The sequence below is a fragment of the Falco peregrinus genome, chromosome 7 (assembly GCF_023634155.1).
Source record: "Falco peregrinus isolate bFalPer1 chromosome 7, bFalPer1.pri, whole genome shotgun sequence".
Classification (NCBI taxonomy): Eukaryota; Metazoa; Chordata; class Aves; order Falconiformes; family Falconidae; genus Falco; species Falco peregrinus.
The window spans coordinates 6,721,785-6,742,311 of record NC_073727.1 but is presented as its reverse complement, the minus strand read 5'-3'; the positions used below and the strand labels follow the sequence as shown (position 1 = coordinate 6,742,311).

General features: G+C 36.7%; 1 protein-coding gene across 2 annotated transcripts; it reads left to right on the top strand.

The window, feature by feature from the left end:
* Nucleotides 1-247: 247 nt before the first annotated feature.
* On the top strand, nucleotides 248-20,452 carry EXO1 (exonuclease 1). 2 transcript variants are annotated; one of them, XR_008748132.1, is made up of 15 exons: nucleotides 248-269; nucleotides 555-728; nucleotides 2,937-3,056; nucleotides 3,947-4,070; nucleotides 4,844-4,981; nucleotides 5,249-5,461; nucleotides 6,725-6,912; nucleotides 7,782-7,878; nucleotides 8,482-8,698; nucleotides 9,691-9,937; nucleotides 11,113-11,599; nucleotides 12,110-12,211; nucleotides 16,368-16,561; nucleotides 18,408-18,700; nucleotides 18,796-20,452. XR_008748132.1 is itself a non-coding variant. In XM_055810755.1 (14 exons), the coding sequence occupies exons 2-14, from the start codon at nucleotides 568-570 to the stop codon at nucleotides 18,544-18,546; spliced, it is 2,427 nt and encodes an 808-aa protein (XP_055666730.1). In that variant the 5' UTR covers nucleotides 248-269; nucleotides 555-567; the 3' UTR covers nucleotides 18,547-18,739. The 2 variants fall into 2 exon arrangements, 1 of the variants encoding a protein (XP_055666730.1); XM_055810755.1 differs by lacking the exon at nucleotides 18,796-20,452 and having other exon boundaries at nucleotides 18,408-18,739.
* Nucleotides 20,453-20,527: the final 75 nt, after the last annotated feature.

Sequence of the window (20,527 nt, the reverse complement as noted above, 5' to 3'; positions counted from 1 at the left end):
CCTGAGCGGCTGCCGCGTGCCGCGGTTGAGCCGAGCGGAGCCGAGTCGGGCCGGGCCGGGCCGGGCCTCGCCTCGCCTCTCGTCGCTCCCCCAGCGAGGTACGGGCTGCCCAGCGCGCTGCGGCTGTTGGTGACCGTGTTCCCCCAGCCCGCCTCTCTCACTCTCTTCTCCGGGCGATGGCCCGCGTTGAGGGAGAGGGGCCGGCGGCGCCATGTGGGAGGCGGCCCCGAGCTGGGAGAGCTGCCGGAGACCCCTTCTCCCCCGGGCGGGTACAGGTCGCGGTGTGGCGCGGGGGGCATCGCTGAGGGCCCCTGAGGGGAACGGGGGATGGGAATGGGGGTGGGGAGGTGGGGCGTCGCTGCGGGCCCCTGAGGGGGGGAGGGGGGTGGCTGCGGGCCCCTGAGGGGAGCAGGGGAGAGGCGGCCCGCGGTCACGGCCGGCGGAAAGTGGGGGCGCCCCCCATGTCCCCGCTTCAGCCCAGCGCTCCGCCTGCAGCCTGACCTGAGGCTCCTCCACCTCTTCCGTGCCCACGCTTTTCGCTTTCCCCACTGCAGTTTAAGCCGCACCATGGGGATCCAGGGCCTGCTCCAGTTCATCAAGGAGGCTGCTGAGCCTGCTCACGTGAAGAAATACAAAGGGCAGGCGGTAGCGGTGGACACCTACTGCTGGCTGCACAAGGGCGCCTATACGTGTGCTGAAAAGCTGGCCCGAGGAGAGCCGACAGATCTGTAAGTCCTTCTTTCGGTCTCGGCCCTCTTATGAACCCAACTTTTCATAGCTTGATGCCTCTTAAACTAAAGACTAGTTACAGGAGTTGTACTTCTTACTGTTGCTTCCAAATTCTCAGTCCCGGTTGAATTTTTTATGGAAATGAAAATGTTGGCTGTAAGTAAATAGCTTTCCAACTGTGCAAAATAAACATTAGAAGTATGTCATGGAAGAACAAACTGTAAAATATTTTCCATTAAAACACCAACGGTTAAGTGAGTTAGGTTTTTTCCAGCATTTCTTGCTTTCAGTTATGATATAATCTGATGAGATTCTATCGATGCTACTCATACTTCGCATTTAATACTATTTTCAGGACCCTTACTTGTAAGAAGTGGTACTTTATAAATACTGCTGTGACAAAAGTTGTAATGATACCGAGGAATTCCAATAGATATGTTGTGCTCTGAATAAGGTGTAGAATTTTTTTTTCTTAACATACTATTCTTTGTAAGACTAGCTTTTTAAATAACATGGATTTTTCACTTAGTTATATTTCTAAGGAAGGAAATTAACAGAAATTTTGGTCATATTTCAAGTTCAGCTTTGGAGCTTAGATTAGACTTGCAGAAGTTCTTACCCATCTGAAATACCAGGTTGAACTTTTTTTTTTCTTAAGTTTGACTATAGTCTTAGATGAAGATTAATCTTTATCTTTTCAGAAATAAAGCTGCACTGATTAGTCAAGATAAAACTTCACTTATGAAATTTTGATTAAATGTTTGATTTGAGGAGAGTTAGTGGTTTGCAAATGAATTAGTCTTCTAACTCCGGCTTCTGTTGATATGAAGAATGGTAGCATTTCATCCAACCCTGCTACCTGCTTTTGAAGATAGTAGAGATCCTTCAGAATCCTGAGACTAGGATACACTTCAGTTGAGAAAGAAATTGACTGGCAGGAGATACATTAATAGTCATAGGAAACTTGGAAATATTTGAATTTAACTACATGACTATTTTATGACCAGATCTTGTTTCTATGAATGTATTATTGCTGATCTTAGACGAGAGCTTTACCTATAGCAGAGAGTCCTTTCACGCTTTAAAATTTATCTGAATTGAGGTATTATATAGGTGCAATCCTGTCTTTCAAAAATCATAGTTATTTTTCAGTTTGTTTTGTAGCTCTAAAGCCAATTGCTTCAGTGCACATATCCTTAGATTCTGAGGGCTTGTAAGTCCCACTCTCCATCCCCTCCCTGTTCCCTGCTGGAAAGGTTGCTCTTGCTGTTTTAAGCAGCGTCCTTAAAAAACAAATTTGATTTTTTTTTTCCCCCCATTGAGTGTTATTGTAACGCACTTGATGTTTACATCAGCTATTAGATTTTAGTTCTGAGCTGCTGCTGAAATGATCTCATATGGATCTGTAGAAACAGGTAATGATATAAGAGGTCTGATGGAATACACAAAGTCTTGAATTCCCTACAAATATTTTGCTAAGGGTCAGGCTTGGAAGGCAGTGGAGGATTGGCTCCTGGACCATGCATCATCTTCACTGTTAGTAAAATCTGAGCAACTGTCCTGTCTTTCGGAATATTTTCAGTACTGTGCCTGTATTTTTAGTATGGGAAGAGGTTTGCCCATCTCCATAGCATGTACCCACCATCTGGAGAGAAGAGTGGATAGCTACACAAAGTTTTAGTATCCTATCACTCCTCCCATTCTATAAAAGTTAATTTAGTCTGCCTTTCACAAGGCTTTGGGGAAAGACAACGTACTGTGCTCATTTGCCTCCTGTTTCCCTGGCCATTGTGAATTGAGTTGCTGAAACTAAAAAGATCCATGTTTTAAGTTGCAAAGTTTTTGGCAGTGTTTGATTTTCTACATTAGGATCCAATGGAATTGTACTTGAGTTCTAATTTCATTTTGTGTAGGAGTAGGAAGCAGTCAGCCCAGTTCTGAGTTGGGAGATGGAGCGTTTATAATTAAAAAAAAAAAACAAACCAAAAAACCCCAAACAAACAAAAAAAACCCACCAAAAAACGAAGCATGGAAGTGTTTTTACTCGTTTTTGGTCCTGGGGAAATACTTGGCCTATGAAGTTCCTTGAACAGTAGTTAGCCCTAAACTTACAGCTCTCCTTTCCTGCAAACAGAAAATATGCAGTAGACTTTTACTTAACAATAAAGTTTATCTTTCTTTTCTTACTTTTGTTACTGTTGATGCAGTTATGTGGCTTTCTGTATGAAACTTGTTGATATGCTCCTCTCATTTGGAATTAAACCTATTTTGGTGTTTGATGGATGCACCCTACCTTCGAAGAAGGAAGTGGAAAAGGCCCGACGAGAGTGAGTACTGAAATGTATTGATTTGCAATCAAAACAGTATCTTTAATGCTACAATTTATTTTCAAAATTGAAAAACCTTGAACTTCAGCTAAGTAGTAATCTCTGGTAAACTTTCCTGCAATGTAGTACTATTTCACTTAATTTACATTTCAAAATCATACAAACCTCTTCTTAGAGGTTTTATTCCAAAAATAGAAATGCATTTCATAAATGAAAGCACTTTTATAAAGGAAGGAAGTAAACCTCAACGTTAGTTCCTGTAATGTATTAAAGTCTTTTAGTTTACCCACTCTTGTGATCTCGGGACAAAAATATTTCTTCCCAATATAATTGTATTTAAAAATAACACCACCTTCTTCATCTTTCTCTACAAATACTCAGATAAACCTTTTCAGTCTAGGAGTCGGGTCCTTATATAATGGGACTTCTCACTGAAGCGGGTGGGGTTTTTTAGTGGCTTTTATTTATAAATTCTCATGGGACATCTGATTCCTTCAGTGTGGAGAAAACAATTTCCAATACTTGAAGTAAATGATACCATCTGTCCTCTAAACCAATCCCAAATTCTATTAAATCTTTTTTACTGCCACCTGAGAGTGGGTGCATCTCTTTTACACTGCTGATTTCAGTTCCTGAGTTGTTGCTGTTTTCTGAGAAAACAATATAAATTTCAATATGCCAATCTAATCATCCTTGTCAATAAAATGACTTTGTTATTCTTATGTTTTAAAAAGTTATGTAGTAGGACAGATTTGGGAAGGGTTTATTTGCAAAACATCCCCCTCCCCCCCCCCCCCGCCCCCCTTTTTCTACCTATCTTTCATAGCCCTTTCTGCTACTTGTTCTTTTAAGTGGAAAAATAACCTGATTGGTGGATATTTTTCTTTCAGGAAGCGTCAAGCCAGTCTTCTGAAGGGCAAACAATTGTTGCAGGAAGGGAGACTGTCGGAAGCTAGGGAGTGTTTTGGGCGCAGTATAAATGTTACCCATTTTATGGCTCATGAAGTTATTAAAGTAAGTTGTCAGTGCTGTTGATAGCAACAGTTTGTAAAAAATCTGTGCAGTAGGTAGCATGTCTTACTCCTGCTTCATATGGTTGCCTCACTACCTCTTCTATGTAAGCAAGAAAAATATTTCCCCCTTAGCCTTTAATTGCCCTGCGTACATTGGATTGTTAGGTGCAATTAACAAACTTTAACTTCACTCAAGTTTATTATGTCCAGTTGCATAAACAATGATGATATGTCAATAGAAATACATCTCTTCCTACTGCTATGAACTGACTTTGATAATACCAACTGTTCTCATTTTTCTGCACAAAGACTAAACACAACTATTCTTTTTATTTTTTCCCTCCCAGTTAGTTCCTGAGAATAGACAACAGAAAAAATTTTGGCTGCTTAAAAACCTTTTCAGTAGATTTTTGCCATCCTTCCACTGCAACCATAGGATCTTTATCAAAATAGTATTACATTTGTTTCAGTGCTGTTTTCCTTGGTCCAGAATATAACTTGCATGAGTTTGAAGCTGGTGCCTGTGGTCAGGTGCCAGTAAGCATAGTTACAGGCCACACAGGAAAGGTTGGATTTGTAAACTTGTCGTTGTAGGTTTAAGCTACTCGAAACTTCAGTTTTGAATACTAAATACCAGGCTTTGAGGGTGATGCATGTATTGTTTAAAAAGATTGCGGTTTTAGTTTAAGGTAGATGTTCTTATGCTTTCAGATATCTTAAGGTAATTACTGAAAATTGATGCAAAGTACTTGTATGCTTCTTGTTTATATATAGGCTGCTCGAGCCCGGGGAGTTGATTGTATTGTTGCTCCGTATGAAGCTGATGCTCAGTTGGCTTATCTTAATAAGAGTGGCATGGTTCAAGCCATAATTACAGAAGACTCTGATCTTCTAGCTTTTGGGTGTAAAAAGGTATGGAAGAGAATACTAATAGCCTTTACCTCTCACTGATATCTTAAAAGCAGAGTTTGAAGTCGCCAAATATGTTTGATATATGGATTTACTATTCTACAGTAAATTGGGGATATGGAAGAGATGAGAATAGCACTTAGCCTCTGCTGTCTCTACCAAGTGCCACAAGCTAGTTTATATGAGTGAATATAAATATATATTATATATTTATATATAGTTTATATGAGTGAATATATATATATTGTTTTCAATTCCTCTTAATTTCAGGTGTTTCTGAAAATTGACAAGTTTGGAAATGGACTAGAAATCGATCAAGCTCGACTAGGAAATTGCAAGCAGCTTGGAAACGTATTTACAGAAGAGAAATTCCGCTACATGTGTATTCTTTCTGGTTGTGACTACCTCCCATCAATTCATGGAATTGGGTTAGGCAAAGCATGCAAGTTACTAAAATTAGCCAACAATCCAGATATTACAAAGGTGAAGTTGGTTTTGCTTTGTGTTGTTCTGGGAACCTATAGCAGTACACAGGAAATGAACACTGAATTCAAAATAAGAGGGGTTCTTGACTTTCTCCATTTTGAGGAGAATGCGAAAAGAAGTATTTTTTTTTACCTGTGCTTTCGAAGGATGCTGAGCTAAACTTACTAAAGTGATGAATCTATTATATATTTAATGAAATACGCCAAAGTTAACTTAATTGTTCTTATCCTTCAAGGGCGTATTCTATTTGAGGAGATAATTAAATTTTTGTAATGTTCTGAATATTTCCACCCCCCCTTGTTACCTGTTCTTTCTTCTGTTTTTGCAGATCATTATTAGAACTGTTAATTGAACTGTTACTTTAGCATAAGGGTGCTTTTATCTGTGTGTGGAATGGGCAGGGATTGGGAATATTATTTGTTTCCAATTTTTCATTTAATTACATATGGATACAGATATTTATATAGTAAAAACATTATGGAAGAAAAGTTTCATATGGTGCAAAAAAAAGAAATAAGGTAAGCTTGGTGTTGGGGGTTTTTTTCCTATCCAATGTATGAAATGAAAACAAATCTAGTATTAGGAAATACAGAGACTAAGAGAGTAGGAATAACTTCTGTGTAGATAGTAAGGAGGAAGAGAGATTTTTAAGAGCTATTAAGAAAAATATCTTACATAGCTGTCCTGGAGGCATGTAAATCTAATCCAGAAAAGTGTTTAAATATGCACTCTAACTTACTGTATCTTCTTTAAGTTACTTTTATGCTTTAGCCTTTTTTTTTTCTCTCACAGGCTGTACTCAAAGAACTACAGTTTTGAGTTAAAAATATTTTGTATTGTGTAAAGCAGGCATTGAAGCACTAGTTTGGTTGCCTTTTGTTGGAAGTAAAAGGAGAATTTTGAACTTTTTCCATACAAATCATTATTTACTTTTAAAGATATCTCTTTTTGAGCAAAATGCTAGTATTTAATAATTTAAAAAGCTTTTCACTTAATTTGTCATGTAATTTGTCACTGCAATTTTCTATTTATTTATTGGACAAGAGAGTTAAATGCTGTTATTCATGTGATTGCAAGTAACTTGAGAGTGGGAAAATAATGTACAACACTTTTTCCTCTTCCCTTTCCCTGTTGAAGTTGAATCTGCCTTTTGTAACAGGATACATACTTCATTTAATTACAAGTCAAGACATTTTGAAATGTATTTAACCTTTTGTGTAATGTGTTTAAATGAAACCGACCAGCATTTTTTTTTTACAGGTTATTAAGAAAATGGGGCAATACTTGAAGATGAATATAACAGTACCAGAAGAATACATACAGGGTTTTATGCGAGCCAATAATACGTTCCTTTATCAGTTAGTTTTTGATCCTGTCAACAGAAAATTAGTTCCTCTGAATCCATATGGGGATGATATTGATCCAGAAACGCTAATTTATGCAGGACGGTATCCTTTGTGTTGAAACAGCAGAGTGAGGAAAGAAGGATGAGCAGATGTGGTGTCTTATACTTTTCATTGTGTCTGTGGTGTACTTTACGGGTTTTTTTCATTGTATGTCAGCAGTTGACTACAGCCTGGCTTTGTTGCAATCTTAGGAAGTTGGGGGTTTACTTCTTTTCTTTTGCTCTGATTTTAATTTTAAAAACTGCAGGGGGTAACAGAGTGACCTATCATTGATACAGTGTTTTAAGCAGAAGTTACTGCTGCTCTTTGGTGTGTTTGTTTTGAGTTTTTTATAGAAAACAACTCATTAAATACAGGCTACATTTAACCTTTTTTAATCACTTTATGACAGTCTTTTAGTTTCTGCCTGTGTTAAGTGTGTTATTTCTGCTATTTTAATTCTTGCAATCTGTGTTTTACTCACTCCCTAATCTAAGCACATCCTGTTTTACTGGATGTGTCTTCCTATAGAATATATGAAGTAGCATTTTGTTGCACTCATGCAGCATAAACTCAGCACGGAAGATCAGGAAAATGAAGAGAAGGGGGACTGCTGAAGTAGTTACTAGCTTTGTATGTTCCTCAAGCCACCTAATCTCTGGCATTTCTGAAATTAGGAAGGAGAAAGATGGTAACTTTCCTGCTGCTGATTGACAGTTTTCCTTTTGACTTTTGTTATTTGCCAAGCACTGCAGATCTATTACAATTGCTGTTGGATCAGATTGAGCCGTGAGTAGTAGTATTAATGCTTTTAGTTGATATTCTAACAATGCTTTTTAGCAAAATGGGAAACAGCTAGTCTAACTTTCATGCTACAGTGCTTGAGATTTAATGTAATATTCAGATATTTTCCTTTAATATGATGGAAACAGACATTTTGGTGATGATACTGCTTTTCAGATTGCCGTTGGCAACATTGATATTGATACAATGGAACAAATTGATAATTATAACCCTGACACTGCACAGGTAACGGCTTTGTTCTGAAGTTATGTATTAAGGTTTTGATGTGGGTCTGCACGTTCATGGAGAAACATGATTGAATGTTATCCACAACTGACTTGGCAGTGAAAGATACTCTGCTATTATAGAAACTGTATGTTCCTATGCACATATTTCTCATTCCTTGTACAGGTAAAATCTTACTTTCATGACATCTGACTTTGTCTGTTTTACTTTCAGACTTTTTTGATAAGTCCTTAATACTATTGACAGAAGTAACTGATTTAAAAATAAAATTCTCAGAGACTTGGATTCTTCCAAGTATGTAACTCTGAAGAAAGTATTTTCCCAAATGAAGTTTTCAGAGTAGATATAAAATTAAAACTTTGAATTTTGTTTGAGATGAGTTGTTAGTCACTTGCACCATATGGGGATGTCATGGCAGTGCAAAAAGAAAATAATTTGTATAAAAAGCATGAAAAATGTGGGAATACGAAATAAAATGTTTGTGTAGAGTATGTCACTAGTTGTGCAAATGTCAAAATGTCCTTATATGCTAAATCAGGAAATGATATATAGAAAACAAAACTACAAACCTATGCCTTGTTTTTTAATAATTTTTTTTTTTAGTCTGTGCAGCAGAGAAGTAGTGGCTGGAATGACAGATGTGCTAATCATGTAAATAGCATTTGGAGCAGAGACTACAAGTTTGGCTGTAATGCAGATACCGTTCCTCATAAAATACATTTGCTAGAGAAACCAACAACCAAAGGCATGGAGAAGATAATTAGTGTGAAAGGGCTAAAACTTCCAGGCAAAGAGCTCTTGGCAAAAAGGCTGAGGAGTGGTATGTTTTTATTAAAATAAGTATATAAATAACATAGAAGGCCGCGGGGAAAGAAATTATTTTTGTCTTGGACTTGATGGCATGAGATTTCAGAGGCCTGACTCTGATTGTATTCTGTTTCAGAAAGTTACAAGCCTAACAAGCCATAATATTAAAACATACATAATGATTAAAGATGGCAGTAAACTTTCAGCAGGAGTTGATTTTAACTGTCTTTAATTTCTAGAAAACTTTGTTGTTTTCCATTTTAAGTTGACATATTTAATACCATCTAGTATATTTTTAGATATTTGTGGTTTTCATTTCCATCTTAAAATGGCTTGTGAAGAAATGAAAATAGCCTGTTTTTCTTAGAGCCAGTATTTGGCTAAACAGAAGATTTAAGAATGTATTCTGTAATCTTCTAACACAGTGCTGCCTGTATCCCCTGCCCTGTATAGGTATTCTTTACTCCAACTTTCTCACTTTTTGTAGTAAATCTATGCTATCTTGTCTTCTACACCATTAAGTTACATGTGTTGAAATAAACCGTGGGCTTGTAATAGACAGGGTACTATGCTCTTTTACTTCCTTTTCTGATTATGCTACTAAGGCTCTTTTTTTGCCTCTGTTACTACTGATGTCTTCCTGCTCCCTGCCTCATCAAAATTTGTAGTTAGTTTAGAAACCTGCCTTTAAATCAAATCTAGTTTTGCTTTCAAATGGTTTAAAAAAAACCAAACAAGACAAAACACAGACCCAAACAATCATCGCGTTTCATTTCAGCCATTCTGCCTTCACTCCATCTATCTTTTCACAGAAAGTTTCTTTTAAGACTATGTACTAGAAAACAACTTTGTTAAAGGCTTCTGAACTGTAATGTCAAGAATGCTCCTACCAGACCTTACTAAGATTAAGTTTGTGAGCATAAATATGTAATGCTCAATAGTCTCATAACTGGTTAATTCTAGAACATGCTTCTACAGTGATGCTTAAACTGTCTTTATATTTAGAAGAAATCACGGATGGAGATCTGTTGAGCCAATACTCATTTTCAACAGCAAAAAAAGTCAAGAAGGAAAGTGATCATGACAGTCAAGCCCAGAAGAGTGTCTCAGCAATACAAAGCCTTGATTCTTCAGGGGATTCTGTCACTCAAAGCTCTGACTCCCTGCCCAGAGTTAGAAATAAATTTGCTTCCTTTCTACAAAGGAAAAACAAGGAGAAGGATGCTGTAGTTGTTCCAGGAACAAGAAGCAGGTATGCTTGTGTCACATACTAAGTAGCAAAATAACTATTCACTGCCCTGGTTGCCGACATAGCATTTTTCTCATTTTTAGTATTCAGGTTATGTCAGACTTGTTTTATGCAACTTTATTAATACACCTGAGCTGAGATGGAGACCCCTTTGTGCTAGGCATGATATCTATGTGTGACATAGATTAAATAATGTAAAATTTTTTACTGCAGAAATGAAGACTGTAGGACTATTCAATACAGTCTAGCTTCTGGGTATTAAAATTAATTGGGAATTAGCCATATTTCCTTTCCAGGTAAAGACCATATGATAATTCTTAAAAAAAAAAAAAGTAGCTGCTTTGTGCCAAGTATGTAAGCAGTTAGTGAATGTGTTGCATACTGTACAACAGCTATCTATTCTTATCCCCTCCTATTCAGCTGATGCTCCTTATCTCTGCACCAGCACTTTGAGAAGAGGGACTTCAGGTCTGTTAGGGTTTTTTTTGGCTGTGTTTTGTTGGCTATGTAGGCTTTTTGGTGGCATTTGGCCACAGCTACTTGAATTTTGTTTTACAAAACGTTATCACAATTATGGCTCTTACTTTGTAATTTTTATCTAAAATAATTTGAATGTTTTAGAGCAGTATAATTTTACAGAACAGTCTTCAAACTGATGTTCTTTAGCATTAAGGCACGCCTTCCTGAGCTGAAAGTTGTTATGTTGCATCAAAAATTAAGAGTTTTTCAGTGATGGTAGGTTATGCTCAGTTTCTTAAAACACTCTGACTTGCACTTACTCTTAGGAGTTGCTGCTATAGCATGGAAGAACTAGATGGGTTCTAGCTTCCTTGAAAAGAGGTGCTTAACTACTATTTAGCTTTGTGATAATTCATGAATATTTTTAAATTTCATAAGATTCCTAGGTGTTTCTCCTCAGATGAAGAACCTTGTTATTTTTTCAGTCAATGAATGATGTGTTTACAGATGCTTTTTTCTTTTTTTTTTTTTTTTTGTTACCAGTTAAATGCCTCTCTGAGGGACTAGGACTTTGCCCATTGTTAAAATAATTTGTGTCTAAGTGCACTTAAAAACAAAAAAAAAGTTGATGGGCAGAGACAACTATTGTTTTTTCAAGTTTATATACTTAATTGCAGTAACTTTCTTCTCCTTTGCCTTTACCTTTTTTTTTTTTTTAGGTTTTTCTTCAATGATGCAATTATCTTTGATGTTAGAGCAGAGAAGGATGATCGTGATGTAATTCGAGATGTTGAACAGGATTGCCAGGAACAGGAAGTAAAACATGTAGCAGATGATGTTTCTCAGTTTTCAGAAACTGAAAAATCAACAAGGACTGTCTTTACACCTCCTGGAGAAATGCAGAAAAACTGCTTTCAGTGGTTGAGCAGCCCTGTAAATAATTCAGAAAACCCTGGTCCATCTCATACTGTATGTTCACAGCAGTTTCACCAACAGAGAAGCAACTGTGTGGTATCCCAGGAAGATCAGAGTAATGGGGTACAAGTGGAGAGTGAGGCAGTGTGTGGCAAATTAGAGGAAGAATCCTCCACCTTAACAGAACTGGAACAGTCATCAGAGTCTCAAAGGTCTCGGGAGCCGTCAAAATGCAGTTTGGAGTCTTCAGAAAGACTGCAAGTCCAACTGAACAACAGTTCAGATAGAGAAGTAAGAAAACTAGGCACTGTTTCAGCATTTGCTTTCATTTTAAATTATAAAAGAAATCAGGCAGCGAAGTCTTTTCTTCAAAGTGATAACCTACAGATTATGTAGGTTGTGCTAACAAAACTTGTCAGTGCTTAACATAGTTAGCCATTCCATTCTACACAACTTGCGTAAATCAAATCTGTTCTCTGGGTTTTGTTTGTCTTCAGTCTTTTCACTGCTATCACTACAGGGAGTCATAAAAAACCAAAATCAACCAAACAAAAAAGCACCAAAACCCCAAAACTGGTTGGTGTTCTCGGCTTTTGTTAGTCCCTGAAGAGGTCCTTTCAGAAAGCATGCGTGTGGCACCATTAGTGTTGCCTGCTGAAAATAAGCCCAGGTTTTTGTGTAAGTTCCTAGAACTGTTGAAAACTTTATACCTTATAAAGAATATATGTGTAGATATAAAAATATGCATGGGGAGGGGAAACCCAAACTGTTTTAAACCAAATGAATTTTCTCTTGATGAAGGTATCTGACTCCAGTTTAAAACTGGCTGATGATCAATGTGCTTGGTCTCCAGTATTTTCTGCTGTTCAAACTGACAGAAAAAATACAGTCATAAAGACGAAGGTAAGAATTCTTTTTACTATAAGCTTTATTAAACTCTGAAAATCAGTTTTTGCTTTCTGTTAGTTCATTCTGGAACTCTTAATGAGAGAGTCTTGAGCAATGCACATGCTGGCAAGAGAAAACTTTATTCTTGGTCATCTATACCAGAGCTGAGATTAACTATTACCATGCCACTTATAAGTGATATCACAGCTACAACTTATTTGGGCATTTTAAACACTTCAGTATAAAATCGGAAGCCCCACTATGGCAAAAAACTGATTTTTCTTCAGGCATGCTAAATATACAGGGTTTATGACGTGAATTGTAGTCATGTTCATAATTGAGATACAGTCACAAGATACAACATCATTTCATTGCTTGTCAATAAATCTGCTAGTTTAGCAGTCTCCTTCCACTTTGGCTAGAAAAAGCATGTTCAGATTTCAAAATCTGGAAAGGTTTTAGTCAACTGTTCTTGTTTAATTGTTTTAGTTAAAAGCTTTTTTAGACACTAATGAATCAGTATGGAGGGACAGTCAGTTTTCCTTCAGGGCCTGCATTTCAGTTACTTTTCCTGTTGGCTGGGCACCTGTATATAGATGTATGTGGCTGCTTAGACATCTAAGATTAGACTTATGTCCCTTGTCTTTGTGACATTTCTAAGAGCTTTGCCTGTTGGCCTAGCTTACAAAACTTCTAAGATCTTAACAGCTAAAAGTGTTCTAACTCCTTAAGTGTTATCACTAGAATTAGCCAAAAGATTAGTGAGTCAAAGGAAGATGCTTTCATCCTTTCTTGTACACCCCTACTAACTTCTTTCTCGCAGTCACAGTAAAAATCGTCTCTGTTCAAGAATGGCGTGTGTTTTGTGTAATAGTGGCATCTTGTGGTTATTGTTAGTAACTGATGTTTTAAGCTGGAATTCAAACATTTTTATTTCAGAAGACTCAAATATAAAAACTGATGCTTTTTCATTAGATCAGCATTTTGCCTGCTTCTCCTGAGCAAAACTGAGCAATAAAACGAAATCAGCCTGGGTTTGAGAATTTTATTACTTTGTTTTTAAGAATGTAGTTAATATGTTTTACTTACTGTTTTGCTCACCCTAAAGGTATATTGGGAGAATTAATAGATTAAATATTGGGGATACGCAGAACGGAAGTACTGAGACAATATAAGCATTGTATAAAAACGAATTTTCAGGATGCTTGGAGTTCTTCAGACAATAAGAATCTGCTGAAAAATCTGTAAGAACAGTAGGGTTAGTTACTAGCAAATGGCTAGTAGGAGAGCTTCTGTCACTTATTTTCTTGGCCCTGCATTCCCCCTACTTCCTTTATGTGCTGGTAGTAATACTTACAATGAGTTGGACCGGAAAACTGTCACGTTAGTTTTCAGCCAGGTCAACAATAACCGAAAGGATCATATTGGAATTCAAGCCCACACAGATTCTCAGGCTCACATGAGTTGTAGCACCAACGAGACTGTTGGAACAAGTAGCCAGAATTGAAGAGGGAGGAGGTGGAGAGAGAGAGAGTACCACTTTTGGCTAAATTTTCCCTTAGGATTGCTTATTGCAAGTGCAAAACAAGAGAAATCTTTACTGGTGTTACATACAGTAAAAGATACTGAAGAGAATGAGTTCCAGATCTAGGAAAGAAGCAGTCAATCACTTCAAACACTAGTTATTCTGATTTTGGTAAGCTGAATAACATAGCTGATCTGCACAGAAATTTAATAATTGGGGGAGGCAATGTGGGGAAGCTGCAACTCTTACAATGGTTCTAATCCAAAATACGAAGTGCTTAGTTAGTCAATTCTAATATCAAAGTGAATAGAAGTTTTTCTCTAACAGAGGCCTATAATGAGCCCTCAGGGACCTTGTAGTTTTTCCTGTGATAGGATGCTAGCTGTGGTTTTCACTGCTAATTATTTTCCATAATTGCTATGAGCCCAGCAAAGAGGCTAATTTTGACAAAATAAACGAGCAATCTGCTCTGGTTTTAAAGTTTCTTAGTGGGCGTTCAACGTGCAGCTTTGCCTACTTTGGGATTAGTTAAGTTATAACTCTGTAATTCAGTACCACAAAGAAATATAGGTTATGGGTGACTTCACATATGTTGCAAAATGGCTGAAGCAATAAATAAACAGCAAAACACTACAAAGCAGGGAGTTCCAGGATTTTATTTTTATTCTTCCCAGTATTCTTGTTTAAAGTGTAGGCTAAAAGATGAAACTTTTCTTCCCGAAGTTTTACTTGTGATTCTGAGACCTGCTTAGTCTATTTGGGTAGAAACAATGTCATTTCAATAAAAAACTATATAACAAGTGTGTGGTGTGTGTGGTAGGGAGATGACAAAATGCCATGTTTTGGAAAGAACAGAGGTAAGAGTTCTTTTTGAAGAACAGGTTGCCAATATCTTTTATACCAAGATAAAAGTCTTGGGTGATCAATAGCAAATACTTCGATGAGGAAGAGCTATTTGCATTAGTTAAGTGAGGCACCTGAAGTAGGCAGAGCTGTGCCATCTTCTAAAGATGATCCAGCAAAACAGGGAAGATTATTCATTTAAGTAAAATGCTTCATTTTAACATTATCTAAATAGGTTGTAAGTAATACTTATATTTCCTAGTTGTCCTAAACTAATCTTAAGTAGCCAACTGTAAAATAAGAGCTTCTTACAACTGTAGACAGTCACCATCTCTTCTGCAGGTATTTTGATAATTATGTTTTGGTCCTCATAACAGAAAAAAGCTAATATAGCAGGCTAGAAGTGAGGGATCACTTAAAAGCTGGTCATTGCGAGTAGTTCATGTTCTGCAACAAAGTGACAGAATGGCTCAAATAGTAAAACATTCTAGTGCTTCTGAACTGCTGCTTCCCACAAAACTGGGGAAAGCGATAAGTGTATGTAATAGAGAAAAAAAAGTAATGGAAAATATGAATGGGGCATTTGTGGCTTTTTGCCACTAGTGAACTTACTTGGCAAAGAAAGCTTTAATTTTGTTTAAAAGTGCATTTCATGTATTTAATTATTGTGCTACGATTATGCACGTATAGTACAAACAGGAATTGTACTGATTAAGTAGTACAGAATTAAATAGAAAAATAGAATTGTAGTGATTAAATAGCAATAGGTACAACTTCTGGTTTATGAAATGTGTTAGGCTACTCGCAGGAAACAATCTTGCAGACTGGGCTTCAGTGTTTTTCTTCTGTTAGGATAAACTTACTACTTTCTGTGCATGAAGTTGGAGAAGGTAAAAATTAACAACATTGTATCCATATTAGGAAGTGTGATAGCAGTCTGAACAGCTGGCAGCCAGTTAGCGTGATATTGACCCCAGAAAAATGACAGAAATACAAATGACTGTGGTTAGGGATGAGAATGTGACGTATAGAAGTCACACTGACTGACCTAATTATATTAATTTGGTCATGTCAATTTGAGTTTTATGTACTTGTAAATATGAAAAAAACCCAACAGATTCAGTGCTTGAAACTGATAAGTGAATTAAAAATGAGGCACACATTTTTTTTAATAACAGGGGTGGTGAAGAGCTAGAATAAATTATATGATGAAGTAATGTATTTTTCTTTTAATTGACGTGGTCAAACTTAAGACTGGTTGCATTTGAGAGAGAGATTCTGGCCAAGAACAGCAGGTTTGAGTTTCAGGTACTGAAACTGGTTCAGCTAGAGGTCTGATGATCCTTGGAATAAGCAGAGCACAGATATCAGTATGTTTATGACTCCATTTTTTGTGAAATCTAAGTATCACAAAGTGATACCCGAGTAGCTTCTCTTAAAAATCTGAAAGTTGATATTAAAGAGTTTTTGTTGTGCTCTCATATAAACAGATGAGAAAATAAATATTCAATGACTTTAAAAACTGCATTCAAAACAAATGTGTATTTGCCTTCTCTTAGAATACAAATACCTATGGAAACCAGTTTGCCAGTCCTTACAGCTGCATTATGTCTAATATATTCGAGATGCTACTTTTTAGATTAGTGAAGCTATCTAAATATACCTTGTTGTGGCAATTCAGATTGCATTATCTCACCATAACGTAAAGCACTTTATTTCTTTATTATAAGCTTTGCAGCATAATATCTGTTACGTACAGGTTGTTGTTTTAACCATTTGTACTGTAATATTAAAATCTCACAGGTTCCTGGCTTACGTAAATCCAGTTGTATAGGGTCACATATTGTAACAAAGCTCAAGCCATTGATACCAGCTAAGGTAAGCGGATTAAGCAGGAAGCTGTCACCTGTGCAGAAGAGAAATCACTGCGATGCTGAAAATAAGCTGGGACTGCAAGATGCCATTAGCGAACTCCGCAAGAACTTCCAGTTTAAAAGGTGAGTTGCTTTAACACCGTGCTTGGTACCATGTATACCTTTTTCCCAAAGAAACAAATTTCAAAGCAGATTGTACATGTCTCCACACAATTCAATAAAGATAACAGCTTAAGATGGATATTTTCTACATAGAATTTTTAATTTTCTAGGCTTGATATAACCATGAAGTACGATTTGTGGTAAATATGCTCTTCCAATTACTTTTTTTCTTTCTAACTAGGAAAACCTCTCTGCTAAAATACATTTACTGAAGTAGTGCATTTAGTTTAACATAATTTAGATGAAAATTATCATCGTTTGACGTCAAATACCAAAAGGCATTTCTTGGTCTAAATGCAAAAGCTGCATAAAAGTTGCCACACTTAACTGAATACAAGGTTGTTCCTACTTAATTTGGTGCCTCTCACATTTTGCGGTGACTGTCAGAACTGTTCTCTTTTCAAGATGATGGCGAATTAATGGAATATTTCTGTTCGCTGAAGTCTCTGGTTACAAGAGACATTTTTGTGCATTATAAAATGCTGCTGTTTTCCCTTGGGCAGATGACTTGGCTAACTTGACATTTCTGCAAATATCTTCAAGGTTTGAACTTGAAGGACAATGATATTAAAAAAACAACCAAACGAAAAAATAAACACCCCCCAAAAGTCTAGATATTCTAAATTAACACTATTTCCATGGGCTCAGGTAAAAACTTCTGGTGGCAAAGCTTTCCCGCCTCCAAGTAGCAACCTCAACTTAAAATTTATTATTTAAATAAGACCTAGTTATTTAAAACTGAAACCAAATGTGAGTAGGAGAAAAATATTCTTTTTGTACTAAGTAGTAAATGTGAGGCTGGTAAGCACGTGTTAAGTCAGATGAATATATTTTAGTAAGTTTGGGCCTTATAGTAGGTTATTACAAATATAGAACTGATTTCTATTTAAAAAATATTACTTGCTCTATTAACATTTCTCAAATTATATTATGCTCTCAATGCAGGTTAAAAATGACAGTTTCAAAGAGGAATTGAAAGTGCTTGTGTATGTATTGCTTGATCCCTATTTGGGAATGTCTGACCAGGGTTGTTCACAGGGAGAAAATTCATGTATTTTGTTTTATCAGAATACAGGCAGAAAGAACAGAGTGAGCCTAGATGGCACTCTGTTACTTTTCTCTGCTAATTATTGCAGGAGTTAGCTCCCAACATCCACATTTTATTCATCCAGTTTTGGCTGGACTGTAACTTCTGTGTATATACTGGGGATATATATTTTTGTATATATTATTTATGTAAGTGAAGTACTTTTAATATTAGCTTTTAAGGGATTCTTCATTTATTTCACAAAAAGTTTTTTTTCTCACTACCAGGACTCGCTTAGCTCTGAGTATTGTTTATGGTTTTTTCAGATATTAAGATGTTTCTAAATTAGCCTTGTCTCGAGAATTACATTGTCTGATGGCAAATAAATCATGTGGGACACTAATCTGTTCTAATGTCAAGACTTGGGGGATATATATGAAACTAGTTACTCGGAAGACTTCGATGTTTAATGAAGCACGTACAATCCAGAGTGGAATGGGGGTACATATGGTCTTTCAAATATGAAGCTAATAGCTATCATTCTGTCACAGGATAACTGGAACAGTTGAAACCAATTTAGCGAAGTTGTGCAGTTGTAGTGAAATCGAAATTAAACCCTTCCATTACAGATTTTTATCTTGGGTTTATTTATAGGTGAGGGGATAGTTAGGTGAGATGTCTTGCTTTGTTTTAACCCTTGTGTTCTTACAGGCCTGTGATTAGAAACATATAATATCATAACATTCTTGGGGTTTGTTTTGTCTTTGTTTTTTTGTGCAGAGAGTATGAAAAACTTCCTTCTTGTAAAAAGTCAGATCCGTTATCTCCAATCAAAGATAATATACAGCTCACTCCAGAAACAGAAGACATCTTTAATCATCTGGAACACAGTCATGTTCAGAGAGCTATATTCCAATGAACTGCATGCTGTGCACAATGGGATGCATTTTTAATCGTTGTCAAAACTTACCTTCTGGATATTTCATCAATATAGAAAAGATGCTTTGAAAACCACCTATGTATTTTAGTCTGACTAGTGATTTATCATCTTTTATAAAAGCTTGAATAGAAAGGTACAGGTCTATACTGACTGAAATAAAATCTTTTAGATACCTGTGTTCTCTCATTCAAAGTTCTCATGCCAAACCTTTGTCCAAACCTTTTTCAGCTGCCCCTGGGCACCTTATGTAGGTCACAGGCAATCTAGACTTCTACAATAGCTATGGCTTTGCCTTTGCACAACAGCAGCAGAGCAGGTTTGTGTCTTAATTTTTAATAGTTGATTTTTATTTTTTTTTTGCCTTGTCCTTCTTTCTCTTTGGGCCTAATCTAGCTCCAAGACAGGAGTGAAACTGCTATTCAGTGTTCATAACATCCTTCACTATACTTCCAGCACTGATAACTATTTCTTTTCCCTACAAGGTAAGATCTGCTCTCTAAACAATTAGCTGTTTAATACAGTCATGTTATTGGTGGGAATAACTTGGGGACTGCAGAAAGGAATATCACAAATATTTGGTCTGCAGATTCTCTGAAAAAATACAATGGTTCCTCTGTTTTGCCTGCTCTTTCCATCTTTGTAGTCTTATCCAGTAATAGACACAAAGTATCAGTCCTCAGAGCTAAGAGTTACAAAATAACTTTGTCCTCACAATAAACCAAGCTTCAGTCTTCAACAGCCAGTCAACTACAGGGAAAGACTAGGGTCCTTGCTTTGGATGACTGAATTATGAAATAATGTGATGGGATTTCAGATTTCTACCTTTAAAATGAGGATTTGAGTCTATATTGACTCATATGTCTATATGATAAATGATATAAATAAAAAAAATGATAAAATCAAGATATGTCTAAATTTTTTCCCCTTTTTTAGGAAAGGATAGTATCTCTGCAGCAGATGAAGGTACAAAAGGATATCTTAACCTGTGAAATGTATCCTTTCCATTCCTGAGAGCGCTGAGCTTTAAGCAAAAAATTAAAGTTGGAAATCGACTTATGAGAGGCAGATTTTTTAACTGCAATGGACTTGTTTCTCTTAAATAGAAACTACAGTGACTGGCTGTGTTAAATTACAAAGAAGCTGCTTACAAGAGTAGGCTGTGTGTACGTTTGTGGGAGCAGTCCCCTTGCCTTCAAACAAATGTTGAAGTAATGGGACATAAAGAACTGAAGCAATGATACTCTAGCACAGGCTTTTACTGAAAAGCAGGGGTTTTAACATTGATCTTCAGTAAGAGTTATCATCTCTGGTATGATGTGACAAAGGCCAGGGATAAATATTTCTGTTTCCAGTCATAGATTGATTGCCTAGAATTAATTTTTGTGTTGCTACAAACACAATAAGGACCAAATGAAGTTTTGAAGAGAAAACAAAAATAACTATTGTCCTCCATTGTTTATCACTGTGGGAGTTGCAAGGTTATTTTGTACATTTCATCCTTGCCTGTTGTCTGCCTGTTCAGTCAAAAAGCCACTTGTTTCTTGCTTTAGTGGATCACCAGAAGAAACAAACTATTGGTGTTTGTATTTTCAAGGACGGGTAATTTTAAGGGGATATAGGACATCTTACATGTAAGCTACATGTGTGAAAGCAGTACTGCCTCTTCTAATTCTGTTGCCTGCAAATACCACCTTACCTGTTCTTGTAGTTCATTTATTGAGAATACTATCACTTCCTTTACTCTAGCTTCTTTGAAGAGAGAATCGGGAAATAAAGCAAGTGTTATACATACCTCCATAGTGACGCTTATTTTGTCATAAATTAGTGCCTTGCTTCTTTTGCTGTATACTTCTGTATGAACAGGAGAGTAAAAACGTAGTTGATGATGCCTTAAAAGACATGGATCATGTAGTAAATTGCTGGAGTGCTATTTCAGTGGTAAGAGTGGAATTATCCATGC